Genomic DNA, 21,200 nt, shown 5'->3' with positions numbered 1-21,200 from the left:
TTGACGGAGCGCTGCCAGCAGCCGCCGTCCCTTCGCGCCGCGCGGTGTGCGCTGGCTGCGTGCGGCATCCGGGGTGCGGGGCGAGGGTCTATCAGAATGCGGTAACTCGTCCTCCGTTAACTTCTTCGGGGACGGGCGAGCAAAAGTGGCGGAGAGCAAGCCTCGCCAGCGTGCTGTAAGGAAGTTGAAGTCAGACTTGCCTGGTCGCTCCTGTACTTTCACTCTCAGCTTAAAGAATGATTTATAAAAATGTCCTCCCTCTCTCAAAATCGCCTACTTTCTGAGAATTGCGGTGGTAAATTCACCCATAACCCGTTTGCCTTTTAAATGCTGTGCATTGGTGGCCACTGTGCGTGCCGGTGCTGCAGTTTTCACATGGGTTTTGGAAGCAGGGCGTGTGGCACTGAGCTTACTGGAGAAGCTCACTGACAAGTGGATGGCTTGAGTTGGCTTCAGTAACTTTATGGATTTAGAACACTTTGATGTATCTGCACAGCTTTTGGCCAGTTGGTATAAAAGACAAAAGTAACTGAAGAAAGGAAAGCAGGTGATCTGGCTGGGTGGGTCAGAACTCCCTGTAAGCACACTGGTAGAGATAGAGCTTGTTGCAATAAATGTATCGATGGCCAAAGAGCAATAGGTCAGGTGCAGAAAGAGCAACACTTGGTCTGAGCTGGCAGAGAATGAGCTTATGCCTTTACACGAATGAGTACTGTTTATTTTAGTGATGTCTCAGGTTTGCAGGCAAATTCTGAGGTTGATCGATATTTAAGGTGTTTATTAAACCTGTATAGTAATTACAGATGATCACAAATACTATATTAGTATACTATAGTATACTAGTATACTATATTAGTAGTATATTAGTATACTACAGTAGTAGAAGAAGCAGGAAGATTGTAGAAAGATGCTGTTTTTTAAGTTTCTGAAAATATGTCTTTATTAGGTGAAAGAGGGTTAAAAGGAAATTGTGTGTTTTTGAGCTCTTCAGCATGTTTTCCTTGGTATAGTTGAGCACCACATCTAAAATTGTTGTAATTCCCTAGAGGCTTGAAAGTGTGCTACTGAAATCGGCCTGGAGTTTCCTAGATGGTGGTGTACTGCTCAGTCCTTAGCAGTGGGCAAACCCTCACCAGTTATATGTGCATTCATGTGCAAAGCTGCACACAGACTAGTAAGTTGCTGGTGTTCAAACTGAGTTAGTGAGCATCTTAGCATGTGTGCTGTAGCTCACTGTAGTCTTTAAAACTACAATATTTCATAATCTGCCTGCTGTGCTTTATAAGTTAACGTGAGTCACCAATACAGAAAGGATTCCAAGTTACTGGAACTTTGGATACAGTAATAATAATCTGTTCATGCAGACTGATGTGATTTGTAGAAGAGTATAGCCAATAAATAAAACACTAACAAATTAATGATTGATAGTAATAACATATGCTTCTATGTTGCCTTAAAATTATGTGGTGTATATATATAGTGCTTATCTTCAGTTTGTGATGCATAAAACTGCACAATAGGCACAGTCCCAAACAGCTCCTGAAGTTTGGAACACTGCACAGACTCAGTCTGCTAGTGATATGCAAAGCAGAAGGTTTTGAAGTGGACTTAGTAATTGGTGTTGCCTGTCTATCTGTGCCATAATGATGTTGCAACTTGGAAATCCATCACTCAATGATCTCTTAATAGCACAGGAGTAATAGCACTATGAGACACCTGGAGTCTTCTCTGAAATCTGTGACAATACAATTGCTAGCAGAAAACACAAGTGGAAACAGTACCACATGCTTGAAAGCACATTTTGCTTCCTTTTCCTCCTCTTGCAGATTTTAATTGTAATCTGCATAGTAGGAAAAGGAAATATGTTGTTTTTAGATAAACAGACTTTGGGTGACAGACTGTTACTTCCCCAATTTTACTAGATTTCATCGCTCTTACTTAGAATCTCTGTAAAAAATCAAAATGATGTTTCTGTTCTTCTTTGCTTGGTCTGTGGAACTACAAAACTCTCTGTGGTATTGAACACTTTCTTTTTGCAATCCAAAAGCTTCTTCAAGCAATGTCTCAAGCTCAAGTATGCAGTGCTTTTTATTTATTTTGATTGTCTATAGTAATGAAGAATACTTACAGTTCCATACTGGGGTTGGGGAAAAACTGGAAGGGGTACAGGCAGACGTGTTGGTGGGCTAGCGAGTGCCTGTCATTAGCTGAAAGCTTTTTAGTTGTCCATCCACTGGTTTTCTGAGGCAAGGGCAGAGGGAACCGAAGTTTGAAAGTCAAATGCTGTACTTAAAACAAATTATCTATCAGATCTGCAGATGTGATATTAAAATCTGAAGCCTGGCATGTGGCAGGCTGGAGTGAATCACTGTATCTATCTTTAAGTGTTGCAGAAGTGGGGTAATTAGATCCTGCTGTAATATGAATAGTTGTATTGAAATGTCCTACTAACTAAATCAGCAATGTTAATAGCTTTTCTAGTCTTAACTAAAAAAATAACCCGTGATCTCATGTGTTTGCTATTTCCTTTATAAACTCTTTTCTATCCATTTTTATTCTATATAAATAAATATAACTGAGGAATAAACATTTGTCATCTTGTCATTATCATTGTATTTCAGTGAATTGTAACAGTAGAATTCCTTGGGTAGTACTTATACTTGTCAGCTGGATTTTTACTGCATTCCAACTACATTAAGATAGCAAAGGTATACTTACTGTACTGTATTTGTAGATGAAGGAGTAGGGAGTTTGCAGTCATATTTCAGAATGGTGCAGATTTTCAGCTACATATGATGTTTTTTGATTGCATGGGTAAACAGATGTATCTGCCACCACTAGCTGCTGTGAACTTTAATAACGTGTTGTACCATTTAACACGTTTGAAATAAGACATATGCCACAATTAATAGAGAGGGACTGGAAGTTCTAGACTTTTGCTGAGAAGAGCACTGTACTTCACTAGCTTATTTTCTTGCATCAGATACAGTAGGGAGTCTGCAGTCTTCGATGTTATCTGGTTAGTGCCAAAAGCAACATTCAGTATTGTAAGTTTTTGTGTAGCATGACTGAGCACTTGTTTCTGATGCTTTTTTTTTTTTTTCCTGTGAAGGTGCATTTGTAATCTCTTCTCTGAGCTTCAGGTTCCAATTTACTGCATGTTCAGCTAATAAGAGTACAGAGTCTCTCATTTCTAACTAATCTCCTAAGTTGAATTACTATACAGTTACTGAGAATTAAAATATATTTAAATGTCTGCACACTTGTACACATACAGATGCACGTGCCCCAGAATTTGTATTTACTGTGCTGTTTTTGTCATTTAAAACATGACAAGTTATTATACTTTAGGTGCTATTGACCTGTTTTTTTTGTATTTTTCTTTTTTTTCCGTAGATCTGTGGTTGTGGTCCGATCAAAGAATCTGAGCGTCAGCATCAAATCACAATTTGTTGCACGGTATGTTTTATTCTGAAAATATGTCAGGCTTCACTATCTTTTTTTCTTTTTGAAAGAAGTGCAGTATGATAATGTCTGATATGTATGTCATACAATTCTTTGTGTGTCAGAAATGCTGTTTGTAACTTCTGTAATCTTGAACAGAGCAGTATGAGCTTACACGTTGGTTCCTTCACTTTTGAAAAGTGAAATGTCATATTCCTTTTAAGTAATTCTTTTAAGTAATAGTTTTAGCTATGCTGTTATTGTTGCCTGTTGATATATCTGAGTATACTGGTGCTACAATAGAAGTCTGTACTTGAGAAAATCTGGAGTTAATTGATAGAAGCAGCCTGAGTCTTCTGTAGGTTCTCATGTGGGTTACTTCTGTACTATTAGTAAAGAATGTCTAGACCAACTAAGTAGACATTCAATTTGTCATACTATGAAGATTATTCTGAATAAAAGCAAAAAGTGCGTGTTTTACTAAATATCATAATACATCAACATATCTAGTGTTTGTTTTCTGTGTTGTCCTTGCAGATGAGTATGACCACTTTCAATAACTTTCAATACTCAACTAATTTTCTGAACTCTGCAAGAAAAAAATGCACTCTTACAAATTCTACACCAAATACTTAATTTTTGTACTAGATACGTGATTTGGGTTTTGGAATGATGTCATGAGGAAATGTATGTGTTGTGTATAGGTACGGGTGGCAACCGCACACATACGTGTTTTAGTTCTGCCTCTCCTCAGCACATCCTTTGTTTTACTGTAAAAACAGGTGAATTTAACATTTGAGGACATTATTGGCAAAAATGGTGGGCTAACCTTACTGCGAGGAATACTGTTTATTGAATTTCCAGTGACTTGCGAACAAAACTGAACTTGTAAAAGAAGAGAGAAGACGGCTTACCTCAAACAGGTGCCTGCACATGCAGAATACCAACTTTCTGAAATCAGTTTGTCAGGCTGCAGGGACAGAATTTGAAACTGTTTTGTAGCAGTACACTATTCTGTTCTGTTGTGTCATTTTCCTCCTAGAACATTAAGGCCAATTTATTTAGAGCTGACTACTTGTGCTTTTTTATTTTTTTCCCCCACTAAATGCAGTCCCTCAGGAACAAATGCATTAACTTAAAATATATGTTCTATAGTTTATTCTTTCTTTATAGAGTAGTTCTTCAGATATAAACTACTACAATGTAGTTGAAATACAAAGAAGTGGTGGGGTTATTTTTAATTCCAACTCTGTCTAGCGCTTTCTGACATACTTCTTTGGGTGACATAATCAGATTACCACTTGTTCTATCAACAATGTTTTCACTTTCTATCCTTTGCTACTTCGCTAGGAAACTTTTCAGTGAGAGAAGCAGCTGAGTAGAAGTTCAGACATAGCAATGGCATCTGTTGTGATGAATTCAGTTCCTACCACTGCATCTCGTTTTGCCTTACTGCAACTGGAAAGTGATACTGATTCAGAGTCTGGAAAAGGCAGAAGTTGCCAAGGTGCTGGTAAATCTCAAGCGTTAGAGGGTAGATCTTCTACAAATGAGAAAAAAAGAGAGAAAAGGAGAAGAAAGAAGGAACAGCAGCAGAGTGAAGCCAATGAGGTAAAAGGGTTGTAATTTCAGTAATGGATAGGATTATTATCTGATAAATAGCCTTTTTTTTTTTTTCTGCCCCTGAGAAGTCACTGTTTTTCTTTCTTTCTGTGAAAGGAATTCTACTGAATCAAATTGCATTTTTTTACTTTTTCAAAATACTTCTTTGTACAGGCTGGTGTGTACTTTGCCTGATTAAACAAAAATGTAGCTCAAACTATAGAGCAGAGTAAGGAAGTTCCTGTTAGTAAATTGATACTAGATTGTTTTTGTGCTGCATGTGTGTGAAATAGAGGGAACAGAATGTGTGTTAATGCCTATGCTTTTACCAGTGAATGTCACTGAATTCCAAAATTAGCAGGTTTTCACTATCAAACTTTTTAATTATGTAAAGTATTAAGATTGCACTGTTATTTCCATGTGGTGCAGTAATTAAAGGTAATTTTTATTATAGGTTCTTAAGTGGGACCAATTTTAGAGTGTTGAAAAACTTTAAAGATTGTCTACCTAACTATTTTTCCTACCAGAACCTCTAGTTCCTCCTTTGGTTCATACAAGGACTGTATACCACATGTTCATTGATATGGTATTTAATTTGGTTCAGGTGTGAGCTCACAGTAATATCTGAAGCAACATGAAAACTGAAGTATGTCATAGATCTGTTCAAAGTATTTTTACCTGGCAAGATATATTTATTTTATGTTATGTGACTGGTGTTTCTAATCTACAACTAAGAAAAATTCTGTATTATGGTATGTACTGTACTCGATTAAATAAAAATGTAGTCCAGGCTATAGAATAGAGTAAAACACATGTAAGTCTGTTGGCCTGGTCTGAATACCTTTATTAGTCTGTTAAAGCTCTTTCTTATTAACACTTCAGTTAATGTGAAATGAAATTTTGTTTTTCAGCTCAGAAACCTTGCTTTTAAAAAGATTCCTCAGAAATCCTCCCATGGAGGTTGTTTATCTCAGCATGAACAAAAACTGCACACTACAATGCAGAAAGACTCTCAAGAAGAAAATTGGCAAGAGTGGAGGCAAAGAGATGAACAGGTACAGCTTGCTATATTCAACTGTCTGTGGCTTCCCTGAAGTATGTTAATCAGTGAAATTGTCTGCTATGCAGATTTAGAACTCCCGAACAAAATGGCACATAAGTAACACTTTTTAAGAACAGATTTGTTTGCCCAGCTACCTTAGTTTAGTCAAGCTTGAATCATATGTTGGTTATTGTTACTTACTTTTGATTTCCTTATGTACTTTTTGTGAAGTTACACAGATTGTATCATAAGATTTGGTAAAAATCTGTGTCGAAGAACACAATTGTAAATTGCAATTTGAGCCTACATGCCATGTTTACCAGAGTGAGGAGGTATAGATTGAAATTCTTTATATTCAGAAGGCGTGAACTTAGTCAGTTTCTTTTGTCAAATAATACAATATTGATGAAGAGGTAAAATTTGAATGATATACTGTAATAAAGGTGATGTTCAACACCTGATAAGAAACCATGGCTCCCTGCTTCCATAGCGATACTGTGGAAAGGGATGCTGCATCTTCTACTCTGTGAAGCGTTCCTTTTGGAATATTTACCCATCAAATAATCATACTGCTGACACTTTCCTTTTCTAGATGTCTAGATGAAGTCAAAAGTTAGATTTGTCTGAACCACAAAGCTATTCTATACATATAATCCTCCATGCTAGTCTGTCATCTTCAGTGCTTTAGAGAGAATTGCTTTAAGAGCTTTGTGCATTGATGTCACTTTGAGGGATTTTACATGCACCCAGAAATTGGTATCAAATGTGCCTTGAGTATGTGAGAAAAGAAATGTGGTATCTGGACATTGTATAGGGAGAAGTGATAGCTGGCCTATAGCTGTCTGTATAGAGACAGTTGGTTTGTGCATATAGAAGCAAGATTGAATGTGCTTAGAAGGCCTTGGCGTTGATGACTGTCTTTGAAAAAGTCTATGCTGCAGCTCAGTAGTAGCCTTTGTTCTAAACACAGCCAGCTTCACTCAGTTCTGTCCTGAATTGAATGACTATTAGGTAAATTCATAAGATTATTTTTTTACTAGAGATTCCACTATATTAATATTTGTTTAATATCTGTAACAACATTGTGGTTGTACAAATGCTTCATAAAATTATCAGGATCTTGTGTGCTATATTATTACCTAAACACATTTAAGTGATAAATGCCAATCTCACCTTCACTGTGAGCCTACCATGTTTTTTCATGTCAAGTGTTTGTTTTTGGTTCTTCATTTTTCCATCCCTATTCTCTTCTTTGTTGTGCTCCTATGGATCTTTTCACAGTAATAGGAAATTACTAATTTTAGTAGATATCTACTGTGGTCAGATTGAATCTAGCAATTCCTGTAGGCAGAAGAAGTCCACAAATCTTGGAGAAATCAATTTATTTATTGTTAGTTAACAAACTTGTCATTGCTGATTCTGGTATTGAAAGAAAACGGGCAAGTTGTAAACAAGCAGAAACAGAATACCTCACCCTGGAAAAAAAAATCCTCAAAAAGAAACCAGAAAAAATCTCACTCTGCTTCTATGAAATATCTCATCCCCACTTTTTGTTTTCCATTCACCTTGCTACATGCAGCACTCTGTCCCTTTGGTAAAGCTATGAGCAGTGCAGAAGATGGGAGACTAGGGTGTGGTGATTTCCTTCACTGTAGCAGCCCTGTGAAAACCATACTTGTAGGCTCCCAGTCAAGCTGCTACTCCTTCCTCTTAGGCCTCTGAGGCTGGTTTACTTGGTTAGTTCTCACCACCCTTTTCTAAGCTGCTCTCACAGGGGTGCTAAACTCCAGCTGGTTCAGCGGCACCACCAACTTAGGCTGATAGGCTCAGCTGTGGCTGCTATGTCAGGCACAATCCAGCCCTTCACCTTCTCTTGCAGGTGCCACCTTACAAGTCCTTCCTTACCTCCTCCACTATCAAAATCTTCTCCACTGGGCCCAGTTCTGGTGTTACTAAGCTCGAACCACAAACTAGGCTCCGAGTTAGGAGTGACAGCGTCCTGAAGCCTATGTGAAGTCTTGTAACAATTTAGTTGGAGAGTACTTTGTTTTAACCGTCTCTTTTCTAAATATTATTTAAGTTTACTTTGGTAATAAAAACAACAACAAAGAAAGGTGTCTTCTATGTTTTTTTGTTTTCTCTTGCACAAGACTGATTATAGGAATTGTTGAAAAAGATTTCAGAGAATGCCTGTGCTTACACCATGTAATAAATCACTTTAAAGCATATGACCACTCATAAGCTCCTAAGGATTAAATAGCTACTGTACACCACTCAGTTCAGCTTGGTTGAAGTACAGTAAGCAAATTAAGTCATTTTTTCACTCTAACAGCTCTTATAGTTTATACTGGAGTGTGTGTAAAGGAGCTTAATTTAAAATACAAAGAACAACAAAAAAAAACCCTGCTGCTTAAAGTAGTTGTTATTAATAATTAATTAATTAATAGCACTTTGGCTATGGATGTGAAAAGGAGAAAGCTATGGTGAAGAGGCTCCATTTGGCAACACATCACAAGTGATCCCTTTAAACCAGACACGTCCAACCTACGGGCTGCATGCAGCCCAGTGCAGTTCTCGCTGCGGCCGCACCCCCTGCTGCTGTGTCATCATGGCAGCAGTTCTGCCCCACTGAGCGGCCTGCCCCTGAGACGTTGGGATGGCAATGTGCTTAATTTGCAAGCTGATTGTGTCAGTTTTCAAAGATTGCAGTTTGAAAAGATATTACATGCAGAAATATGCTACCAAATTTGACGCGTGTCAAGGAATGCTTTGTACAGACAAAGTACTGGAACTGAAAAAAGTCTGTCATCTCAATAAAATATTAAAACGTTAAAACTCAAATGGCCTCTGTTATAAAAGCTAGTTGCATGATAGCAAGTCTGATTGCAAAAAAAAAAACAAACAAAAACCCAGAGCCTTCCTGATGGTGAGTCTGTTAAGCAATGTATAGAAAGCACGACAGATATAATGTGTACTGGTTTAAAAAAATAATAAAAAAAAGGTGGATTTTCCTAAAAATCAGTTTGTCTCACCAGAATGCTCCCGGGTGAACTGAAAAAATAGCAAAATTTATTTAAAAAATTTTTGGAAAGTAAAACTGTTATCTTCAAATCTTATTATTTGTTAACAGATATGGCTTAACTTACCATTTTGGTTAGATTTATTGATAACAAATGTGAAGAAATGGCTTCTTTGCTACTATATGAAGATGCAGCTAAATCTCTTGATTCGTATGAAGCAGTAAAAAATTACATTAACACAATTTTCTTTAACCTTTATCAACATATCTGGTATAGCTACTACCAACCCCAGTGGTGGTTGGTTTAAAAAAAGAAAAAAAAAACACTTAAAAAATTAATAGAAGATGATGCAATCACAACCTGAAACTCAGGTTTGATGAAATATCATTGAATCACGCAAGAAAATTTATGTGCAAAAGTTTTAAGAATGGGTGTCATGTAAACTGTTGCCAAAGCTGTGAATTTCATAAACTTCAAGGGACTGAATCACCACCAATTCCAGAAATTCCTTAAGAGTATGGATAGGGACATCATGTACTTTTCTGAAAGAAGGTGGCTAAGTCAAGGTAGAATGCTGACAAAGACGTTATGATTAGTAAAGTGAAATTAAGTCCTATATGGCATCAAAAGGATAAATTGTGCCAGAATTTGAAGTGTAAAAATGCCTCTCCAATTTAGCAATTTTTGTGAATTTGATCTCTCATTTAAATGATTTAAATATGCACTGAAAATCTTATTTGTGCTATGTTTCAAACAACAAAAACAACAGAGGATGCTTACACAGAACAGAGATCTTTTTTTATGACGACACTTTTCATCCGTTCACATCTGATTTTCCTTTTAGACTAAATCCAGAAAAAAATTTAAAGAAATCTAATATAAATAAATCTTCAGGGTGGAAACTATATTCCATAGATATTTGTAAGGATACAGCCAGTAGTCCATCCATTATGCAGTTTTGCAGAGCAAGTTATTTTATTGTTGAGAATGCTGCGTATCGCATCAGTGAAGCTTTTTGTCAACTCTGCCAATATACGTATCAGAACAGAAGTTTTAATGCGGCCTTAGAGGCTTTTTGTTGTTAACAAGCTAGTCACAATGTTTTTTTTTTTCTTCAGCTGACATCTGAAATGTTTGAAGCTGATCTTGAAAAAGCATTGCTGCTAAGCAAACTGGAATATGAAGAGCACAAAAAGGTATTTGTAGGATTCATCCTGATTTAAAAACATTAAAAGTTTGAAGATTGAGTTTTAAAAGTAAAAGTAAATCACTCTTTAAAGTGCTGTACTCTTTTAAAGTGCTGTACAACTGGGACAGTGATAATTTGCTAAAAATATTAATGCAGATGTGGGGGGAGGTGGTGTGCAGATTCAAATGGATATCATTTAACAGCCTGTCTGATTTTAGTAGGAGATAAAGTCAACTGATAGAGCATCGCTGTGCACTAATAGCTCTTAACTCCTCCTAAATGAGTAAGCATATTTTGAGAATAAAATGAAGATACAGTGGACCTGTTTTTTTGCTTGTTTGTTTGTTTGTTTGTTTTTTAAAAAAGGAAGTGTGAACTTACACTGTATATTTAGCATTCTGCCTTCCTGCATTTCTGCAGGATATTCTCAATTTGATTTTTTGCTGTTTAGTGAATAGCAATGCTCTACTTCAGAAAGCAGAATGGATAATTAATTGTTCATATGCACCTTAGAGTCTTTGAACCAATATGAAGCCTGTAAATTGCTGTTCAGGCTAAAATTTCCTTTAGTATATCATCACCATATTATTCCTTCATAATGCTTCAGGGGAAAAAAAAAAAGTATTGAAGAAAATTACATCAGTGGGACTTTATTCTTCTAGGAATATGAAAATATTGAATGTACTCCACCTCAGTCAAAGTCTGTGAATAAGAAAGAAAAAAGAAAGAACCAGCAAGGAAAAGACAAACCTCTCACTGTGTCCCTGAAAGATTTTCAGTCAGAAAGTAATATAGGTATGCCTTATCGTACCGTGTGAGCTGTTCTACTTGGAATTTTGATAGTGTGTATATTAAAAGCAAAATGCCCTTCTGTCTTTGTTCATTAATATGGTGTTTGAACAAATTCTAACGAGTTGGAGCTAATATTTACAACTAAATCTAAAAGCTAAATGTTCATTATATAACAATGTGCAAGTTAAATTATCAGGAAAAAAAAAAGAAGAGGTTACAGAGAACATAATTTCACGTATCCCTGGGGTGGGAGGTAGACTCACATAGTATCTTTATAAATCTATGTTACTGTTTTTGTTTTGTGTTTGTTCATTGTTTGTTTGATTTTTGTGGGCTGTACTGAGTTTAGTCTCCTCAGGCAACTGAGTTTTTCAGATTTGAGTAATAGCAAGTCACTATTTGCCTTTCTTCAATACTGTCTTTCATTAAAATGAGTAAATATTGAAAGTATTTGCTCATTTTTACATATTTAGAATTCTTTCATCTGTTTCTGTAGAGCAGAGGTTGTGGATTTTACTGAAGAAATAAAGGTAGAGTCTGGAAAAGGAAAAAAGTAATTTATTTTTTAAGGTTTCTTCCTAAGGATATTTTTATCTAAATAACAATATTTTCAGAGAACCTGAATATAGGAAAAAGACTGATAGCACAGCATTAATATCTTAATTCAAGAGAATGAAAGACGTTCAGATATACAGTGAGAAACATGCCTAAATAGACTTTAAGAATAATAACAACCAAATTGTAAGTTTGTGTAAGAAAGACATTGTCTTCCACTTTAACTGAAGCAAACGTATGAGGGATGCTGCTTTTGCTTTTAATAGTAAGGAAGAATAGGGATACCAATATAGAGATCAACCCCAAACATACTTTATAATCCTTGCTTCTAATCAAAGAATGTCAGGCATTGGAAGGGATCTCAAAAGATCATCTAGTCCAATCCCCTTGCTGGAGCAGGAACACCTAGATCAGATCAGACAGGAATGCATCCAGGTGGGCTTTGAGTGTCTCCAGAGAAGGAGACCCACAATCTCTCTGGGCAGCCTGTTCCAGTGCTCTGTCACCATTACTGTTAAAAAGTTTTTTCTTTTTCTTCAGTGGAACCTCCTATGTTCCAGCTTGCACCTGATGCACCTTGTCCTGTCATTGGATGTCACCAAGAAGAGCCTGCTCCATCCTCATGACATTCACCCTATATTTACTTACAAACAGTAATGAGGTTATCCCTCATTCTCCTCTTCTTCAAGCTAAAGGGACTGATCTCCCTCAGCCTTTTCTTGTAAGGGAGATGCTCCATTCCCTTAAATGCTTTTTTTCCCTTTTTAACATGGCTTTTAGAGGTGGGTTAACATAGAGGAGCTCCACTATTATTTTCAAAATAGCTTGTTTTAATAGCAAACAGTGTAAGATTTGAGAGACTTACTGTACTTTTTTCTTTCTGTTCTTTTCAGATAATGTTGCTAAAAAACATGAGGTAAGTCTGAATTTTTTATTAAACCAGTTAGATAATTCTTATGTTTAGGAGGTAATTACTCAGGCACTCTCTGTATTGCCAGACTACTACGTATTTCCAAACTGGCTTATTTGCATTTAGAAAAAATTTACAGATGCGTATTTAATACTTGGCAACATAGCATTGGCTTTCTTCAAGCTAGTGCTTATTTATTTAGTTTTTCCGAAAGTCTTAAACTTTGAAGCAACTTGAAAATGTAAAAGAATGTTCAAAAAATAAAGACTGTTGTAGGGAAAAAGAAAAGCAAATCAGGTAAGAAATTACTGTAATGCTGTTATGCTCTGGGCTCAGTGCACAAACATAAAAACACCTAGCAGGAAGAATAGCTGGCAGTGAGGTGAAACAAATCAGTGACAGCATAGTGCAAAAGTATAAAATTCTAATTTCATGTTTCTGTCAAATCTCATAATCAGTTAAATGTTGACTTTTAATTTCTAGGCTTTTCAGTTAGTATCATATTCTCTAGGTGGAAGTCAGAATATTCTCAGAATCTATGAGGTTTAAATAAATAAATCAGAATGTTGTCTTTTTTTTCCATAACTTAAGCTATTTTTAAAGCACGTTGTTTTTATCTTATTATTAATTTGTATAAAGGGAAATCTATTACAATACTTATTTTTAACAGGAACCGATCTCTTCTCAGACTCTGATGAATGATGGAGGATTTTTCCATAAGCTGGAAGACGATGTTCATAAAATACTTGAAAGAGAAAAGAGGAGATACCAGCTCACTGATTGCAATGAAATAGATAACTGCACATCTCATGAGCACAACCAGGCATGTAAAAGGGGAGTCACTCTCCAGTGAAGAAGTGTCTAAAATTAGAGGAGAGCACCTAAGTGGAAGAAAACACTAATCAAAAGCATGATAATCTTAAAATAAATAACAATTAAAAATAACAAAGACAAAAGCAACCAAATATTAAAAACCTGCAACACCGTTTTTGATACTTTTGTATATCGAAAGAGATATTTAAATCAAATGTGATCCAAATAGTTGCCCCACAGAACACATGCCAATATCTATTCCTGCATTTCTTATTTACCCTTCTGGCATTTGTGCACATATACTTATCTAATTTTCATAAATGATCCTAGTTTACAGTAAAAAGAAATAAATGGCCTTTCGCAGGAGTCAAATTCAAATTGCTCCATTATTAACAAATGATGCTTCCTTGTTTACAGGAGAGTGGTATGAAAGATGGAAAAACAGAACAACTAAAATTTGAGCTTGAAAAGAAAGATGCAGAAATTCAGCAACTTAAAAATATAATAACTCAATGGGAGGTATGTAGCTTCAAATAGTAAACCAAATCTAACTTCAGTCGCATCTTAATACATATTCTAAGTGTGTAATAATCTGTAGAGATAGTTTAGCTTGGTCTCAGATGATCTTTACAAAGCAAAATTATTCTTCCACTACCATGTGAAAGTAGTCTTTCTTGGTAAGTTAAGGACTTAAAAATAATTAGAAGAATCAAGACAAAGCATCTGGACAAACTTACTCTCTGGCAAATCTGCTACTAGTTGCTTCTTATATTGGTGCTTTGTTTATTGTAAAAAATAAAAATAAAATAATAATAATAAAAAAAATCCTTACTCGGAAGTTAGCTCTTCTTGGAGCAGAAAGTTGGATTTTCTTTGGTCTTTTCCAATTCATATTATTTATTTATTTATTTAATTTATATTTAACTAAGACTAAGCTTTCCTTGCATTTAAGAACTACATATAGGATTGGATTTTTTGTGTTTTTTTTTCATTTTTTTCTTTAGAGATTCAGTTCATTACCTGAAGTGCTGAAAGACAACATTGAAAGAGTGAATGTTTTGTCAAGTTTAAGAGGACTCCTTTAAAGCTGTAGTGTGACAAGAATGGAGTCCTGTATTCCTATTAAATACAAGTAAAACTGAAATCAGATTCAGTACATGCTAAAACACATAAGGAAAATAATAATTATATGGTATTGTCAGAATAGCTGGGGAAAATGACTAGTTGCTTCCATGTTTTCAGGTAACATTAGCATTGTCTGGGTAGTGTCTAGAGAAAAAAGGGCAAAACATCCATGTGTGACAGGTATTGTAACAAAATAAAGCAGTGCAGAATTACTTTCAAATTATTTTATTATGACTTGTATTCATTGCTTAGGGTAGACTGAGCAGGTTGATTCTGGAAGTATTCTGATACTTCAGAGGAGTTTTACTTGTAGTAATAAAGGCATGAATTCCATTAGGAGCTGGTTTCACCATGTACTAAAGTTGGACTCCCTGTGTGAAATTTTTTTGAGCTATAAAGTCATATAGATTTACAGTATTACCACTTTACTGTATTTGGCAGAATCAACACAATGCATAAGGATATTGGTGAGGTGATGCATGATTATACAGCTGTTTGATTTTTAAAAACTTATCCAGAGACTTTAATACTGTTTATGGCCATAAAAGGTCTTGCATAAGTGTATGTTTTTGAAACTTTAAATGCTGCATCTGTTAAAAAGCACTCTCATTATTGTTGTGGTTGTGTTACAGTGTTTTGGTACACTGGAATTGGAAGGTTCTGTTTAAAACGAATGTTCAAAAAGAACAAAAACAAAGAACGCACTAACTTTGGTGGAGCTGCACATAAGCAGCTTATGCACATGTGCATGGTTCCATTAAGTAAAAGGGTACTGCACTACCCATACTAATAGCTTTTTTCATGTTTGCAATTGATTGGAAGGTAAACAACTATCTGGGGGAAGTAAGATTGTTTTTTGTGATCCGATGTGATACAAAATGAGAAGTGGTAGATTCTTTATTGAAGAAAAAAAGGATATGTAACTTCTTAGTGAATGGCTTTGTGACAGAAAAAGTAAGTTTCCAATTAAGATATATGGCTACTACTGACAATGGTAATCAGTTAAGGAAAAGACTGCCTTATGAAAAACTGTAGTTAAAAAGACATAAATAAAAAAAAGGGGAGGAATTCCTGAGGTGGAAAGAGTTAATAAGAAAACTGTAACTAAGAACTATAAATTATAAAATTATCTGTAGAACAGTGAGATCTTATCCTATTAACCAACTAATATGACAAACCATTTATATTGTCCAGAAAGTTTTATAATTATGTGATATATGCATACTTTTCATTGGAGAAGCCTTAAAGCTTCTGATGCAATGGGCCTATATATAGGTTTAGCCAGATCTAAACTGTGGTTTCCAGTGACACAACTTTCTTATTTTAAATTTCATTAAAACTTGTGCTTGCCTTGATTTACTATTAACCCATTTTTGCTGTCATGTATTTATTACTTTGGCTGTGGCTTAATTAAAGCAGACAATGTCTGTTTTAATTCTCTGCAGCAGTCATAATTTTCAATTCTGAAACCTTTGAGTCATGGTTATTTAAAGAATACTTCTTTACAGTATACAGGTAATAATTTATTATCTTTCATACAGGTGAAATATAAAGAAGTAAAAGCAAGAAATGCACAGCTTCTGAAGATGCTGCAGGAAGGTGAAAGTAAGAGATTCATCAGGAAACTTGGGAGCTGTTTTGAAAACCTAGAAGGAACTTTCAAATCAGATTTTTAAAAATAAGTGGGCACAGTGACAGCTATAAGGAACTAGAAGGCTATTGATTTGCAGCAACTCCAGTGAAATAATGCGTTTGAACTACATATATCTACACATATCTACGCATATCTGATGTTATACCATCAAAAAATTGGTTGCATTCTGATACTTTTCTGTGAAATTTTAGCTGCTCAGTTTTGGTTTTAGTGACACTTTGAGTTAAACTGTGTATTGCTAATGACTTGATCTGTTCTGGACTGATCTTGCATCAAGTATCTCAGATAATGGTAAATGTTCAGTTCTTGTATCTATGCAAGCTGTGCTTTAAACTGTTGGACACGAGTGAGTCTTTTACCATATATTCAACAGGGACAGCTAAACCAGAGTATCGTATGTGAAACTCTGGTAGTTCTCTGTTGTAACTCTGTAGTTCCCTGTAATTCATTTTCTGTCAAAGAGTGAAAAAAAATATATAGACATACATATATACTTAGATCCATGTATGTAAATATTCTAGTAAATTTATACTTGTTATGCATAATTATCCTTTAATATCCCTGATCTTGCATGATGGTTTGGTTTGGTCTATGATACTAATTTTCTTACAAAGTTGTGTTTGCTTTTCAACTTCTTAATTTGGCTCTTGAATGTGGTTTATCTGAGTTAGCTCTTAACTCAGAAATCTAGTTAGTTTTTTTTTTTTTTTAATGTAAAGAGTGCTTATAAGCAAGCTAAACTGGTTGAAACATTAAGAAGATGATTGAGCAGTGCAAATTTTAGCTGGTCAGACTTTATTACTTCAGGTCAGTCTCTGAGTCAAGAAATGTCTTCATTATGTGATAGTAAAGAAGTGAAGTTCTGAATCTATGTATACGGAGTATTAATGTAGAATAAAAGAGAGCAATTTTCTGGTTTTACCAGATCTGATCTTGCATCGACTGAGGCTATTCTATATTCCATTGGGATGAACAGTCCAAAGCAAAATTGAGCCCTGAAAAAAGCTTGCTTTATTCATATTGAGAATTTTAATTTATCCACAGATACTTCATAGGTGCTAACTAGTTTAAACAGATCCATATTTAAGTAGATACTTAATACTAGAGTAAACTTATGTGGCTGTTACTGGGCTCATGTGAAGCTTACAATTCAAAATTTTCTTATGGACTTCTTTCACAGTGAATGTCTCTAAAAATCCTTGCTGCTTACAGGGTTAAGTATGGGTAAGTAGTGCAAGATTGGGGTTTAATCTTCAAAACTTACTGAGCTGCTACTAATGGCACTGGCAATTAATAATTACTTTTGATGTCACAGTGCTGTTACAGATGAAGACCTGCAAATACAGAAAAATTCTCATGCTGTTTCTTTCTCTCTGTAGTGAAAGATAAAGCAGAAATACTCCTACAGGTGGATGAATTGCAAATTATAAAAAATGAATTGACCTTACAGGTAAGCAAGGATTTTTTTTGCACTTAAAAAATACTGGTTAAGGCAGTCATAGGAGGAAACTGAAACCAAAACTTTAACCAGAAGGTGTTACATTCATTAGCCCAGCCCAGTATGTGTCAGAGAACTTGTAAATCTCTGCTATTACTACTTACTTAGTTGTTTTCTTCTGTTAAGACAGCAGACTTTGTGTTCAACAGCAATTTCGGAATATCATCCCTTTATAACTAGAGATAGGAAGTTTCAGAACTAGAGAGAGGTGTTTCAGAAGATGTTTTTCTCCTGATGGTTGTTTTTGTGGATTTTTTCATTGCTGCCATTGATTTTGGTTCCTTTCTCCCTTCCTTCTTTCCTCCCTTCCCTCCTTCCTGTTTGCTATTTCTAGTCTCTAGTTTGAAAAACGCTGGTCTGTGAACAAAAGTGAGCTACAGATAACTTGCAGACGTGACTGTTGGCAAGCGATTCATCATAGTGAAGAGCACTTGAGATTTTTATGCTTTAGTTTTGGTTTGCAGCTACTGTTGCCAACATAAACTTATTATTATATAACACAGCACTGATTTTTAAACATGATGTATTAATCTTATCTCTACTGTGTCATATGCATTAGTTAAGTGTTCTGTGGAAGAAATTAAAGCGAAGTCCAAAAGTCAGAAGAGTTTCTGACTTTATGGTTTCATAGAACATAAGGTAAACCAGTAAATGTTGTAATTGTTGTGTGGGAAATAATGGTTGTTAAAGAATATTTTACTTGTATTTTAGTTGATGTGCAATCACACAGGTTTACTTGCTTTTCCCCTCCAATCCAGCATGTATTACTTATGACTTAATGACTTAATTACACTGATGTAAAATTGTAAAGTATGCTTTATAAATTAGTATTCTATACATTTTTAGGTAACTACACTTCATGCTGCATTAGAGCAAGAAAGGTCCAAAGTGAAGCTGCTGCAGGCAGAATTAACAAAATACCAGGTATTGTTTTTTACATACAGTTAACTATGTTAATAACTGATTTTTTTTATTTAAAATATAATTAGTTCAAGCTGGAGTAGGGGACTGGGGTGGGGAGAGGGACGTAGTATCAAAACAAAGAAAGTTTTGGCAAGTAGAATTCTGTTTTGTACTTTGAAACTTGAAGTATGCTGGTAAATAGCAAAAGCAAGATGTTCTTTTCCTATTCTGTGTCTCTGTACACTAACTATAGACTTTACAAATATGGCTTTTTTGCCACATTTTTTCCTCATTTGTGTATTACAGTTCTGTCTCTATACAAATGTTTGTAGGAAATTCATATCAAGTTATGTTCATTGTCTTGACTGAACATTCAACTTCATAACTAATGCAAATGACGTTTAGTGAATTTATGTTAACTGCTATATAAATAGTATGATGCTTAACATTCTGGCTTTTTTTGAAAACTGCAAACATTTGATCCCAGGAGATCGAGGATGTGTATTTGTCTCTGGCTTGGCACATCTTAGTATTTTTCTTTTGGCTGTGACCTTTTGTGTAGGTTACAGGGACAGCCTGCATTTATTATATGATAGAAGCTCTTCAGATAGTCCTGTAGCCTCAGTAGCTTGTCTTCTCCAATTACACAAATAGTCTAGCATTATGTTGGTTTGTAGGTATCCTGCCTTTTTCTGTTGACTTTTCCTCCACCTGTCACTTTAACATAAGTGAGCAAGTTGCTTCTTCCAACTGTCCTGCAGCAGTGCCAAAAGTAGGTAGTTCAGCCCCTTATAGACAAGCTTTATGGTGAAGCTGAGTGCACATTCTGCTAATTGAAAATAATACTGTAAATAAAGTAAATCTGTTACTGTCAAATTTATTCATATCACTGTTCTTACAACAATTGTATTTTGCCAGCATTTAGCACTTACTTGTAACCAGATCATTTTCAGTAAAAATTTATTTTTTGATTATTTATAATAAGCAGGGTTAACAGAGTAACAGCAGAGACTTTACTAAAAAATGTGGTCTTCATTATGTGCTTTGTTATTACTCCAGAATCATCTTCCTGCCACTCTTTATCTCTGCTCACCCTTATTATATGATTTAATCTTTCCACATCTTCCCGTATTTCTTTCTTTATCTATCATAATATTTTTTTCCATTATTTTTCTTTTTTCCCCCCGTTTTTCTTGTTAATTTGCTTTTTTTAAGAAAATAGTTTTATCTGCTATGCAGGGATTGTTTCTGCTTTTATTATTCTCCACTGCAATCTCTGTATGGAGACCACGATGACACTTTTTATTTTTGTGATATTGTCTTCTGATGACACTATGCCCACTTTCTTAATTGAAAATTGTTCTGAATCAGGAGGACACATTTCAAAAAAATAATAAACCAAAAATGTCTGTGTTAAAAATTAGAAAAAATAGTAATAAATAAGAAATAAATAAGTGTATTTTTTTATCACCAGATGTTAAAGGCCTGTGTGCCTACTGCCAGAGTTTGGAAAAAAGACGTGCTACCAAAGGTATAGAAAGCATAAGTTGTGGTTCACTTGCACAAATTTGACATACACAGCTCTATAGGACCAGACAGGATGCCTGCAAAGGAGCCGAAGAAGCCAGCTGATGTTAGTTCTACTCCAGTCTGTCATTTTCGGTCATTTGGAGAGCATCTTTTATATGGGCAGACAATAGTAAGACAAGGGGGAGCACTTTAAAAGAGGGGAGATTTAGATTAGATGTAAGGTGGAAATACTTTTCTCAGAGGGTAGTAAGGCTCTTGCACTAGCTGCCCAGAGAAGACGTGAATGCCCCCATCTCTGGAGTCATTCAAAGGCAGGCTGGATGGTTTCTTAGCCCCACAGCAGGTGGGCTTGAACTAGGTCCCTTTCACCTAACCTGTCAATTATCTATCATTTAAGTAACTCGACTGTTTTCATTTATTTCTCTAGTGTTCAGATGGGTTCATGTCTCCTAATATTTTTATCATTTAACAAAACTACCTTTTTTGCCTTACTAACTGATGCTACTTCAGTATAAAAAATAACTGCAGATAGAATGCGTCACATCTACTTATTAATTAAATGCTTGTTTTTATTCTCTTACAGAGTGGAAAAAGAGGGAAAAAGCACTCAGAATCTGACCAATACAGGTGATCTCCTTTGCCACCAGATTCAATGCAGAAAAAAAAAGTAAATCTTTCTTCAGGGTTTTGCAGAAATTTATATATTTGTTGTACAACTGCTCAACTATGCAGTTTTTGAAGAAAAAAATAATAAATACTAGTTTAATTAACATTCTCAAAATTTGATTTGTTGCGCTTTCTGCTAAAGAAAAGTGAGAAAACTAGTATTCTGGCAAAGCTCAAACTTTAATTGTAATGCCATTAGTTTTTCATCACTCAATAAAACTTACTCTTGCATTCTTGAATTCTTGCTTCTGTATAATTTTTCGAATTAAATAGCTTCACTTAAGCTTCACTTAATCAGAATTTAAGCAAAGGTGAGGTGATAAAGGTACAAGAAAGAGAAAAAGGCTCTTGTTCTTTGAACATGCTTATATTGCATAGGTTCTATACTACTGTTATGATAGGTGTTTTAAAAAAAATTACATCTGGAAGTTTCTCGTGCTGAAATTAGGAATTAATT

General features: G+C 35.2%; 1 protein-coding gene across 4 annotated transcripts in view; it reads left to right on the top strand.

The window, feature by feature from the left end:
- The window catches only part of GKAP1 (G kinase anchoring protein 1), a 46,089-nt gene extending 25,107 nt beyond the window's left edge, over positions 1-20,982 (top strand). The window contains exons 1-14 of one of the 4 annotated variants that reach the window (XM_010725786.3): positions 3,397-3,459; positions 4,227-4,367; positions 4,795-5,055; positions 5,958-6,101; positions 10,227-10,304; positions 10,960-11,092; positions 12,538-12,560; positions 13,225-13,377; positions 13,785-13,886; positions 16,034-16,097; positions 17,526-17,596; positions 18,491-18,568; positions 20,022-20,078; positions 20,661-20,982. In XM_010725786.3, coding sequence (XP_010724088.1) covers positions 4,843-5,055; positions 5,958-6,101; positions 10,227-10,304; positions 10,960-11,092; positions 12,538-12,560; positions 13,225-13,377; positions 13,785-13,886; positions 16,034-16,097; positions 17,526-17,596; positions 18,491-18,568; positions 20,022-20,078; positions 20,661-20,708 — 1,164 coding nt within the window. In that variant the 5' untranslated portion in view covers positions 3,397-3,459; positions 4,227-4,367; positions 4,795-4,842 and the 3' untranslated portion in view covers positions 20,709-20,982. Of the gene's footprint in view, positions 1-3,396; positions 3,460-4,226; positions 4,368-4,794; positions 5,056-5,957; positions 6,102-10,226; positions 10,305-10,959; positions 11,093-12,537; positions 12,561-13,224; positions 13,378-13,784; positions 13,887-16,033; positions 16,098-17,525; positions 17,597-18,490; positions 18,569-20,021; positions 20,079-20,660 lie in introns of those variants that run through there. The other 3 variants (XM_019610533.2, XM_010725785.3, XM_010725787.3) reach the window with 3 other exon arrangements.
- Positions 20,983-21,200: the final 218 nt, after the last annotated feature.

This window comes from Meleagris gallopavo, chromosome Z, assembly GCF_000146605.3.
Source record: "Meleagris gallopavo isolate NT-WF06-2002-E0010 breed Aviagen turkey brand Nicholas breeding stock chromosome Z, Turkey_5.1, whole genome shotgun sequence".
In the NCBI taxonomy this organism is placed as follows: Eukaryota; Metazoa; Chordata; class Aves; order Galliformes; family Phasianidae; genus Meleagris; species Meleagris gallopavo.
Note: the sequence above shows the minus strand (reverse complement) of the source record. Positions and strands in the feature narration are given on the sequence as shown.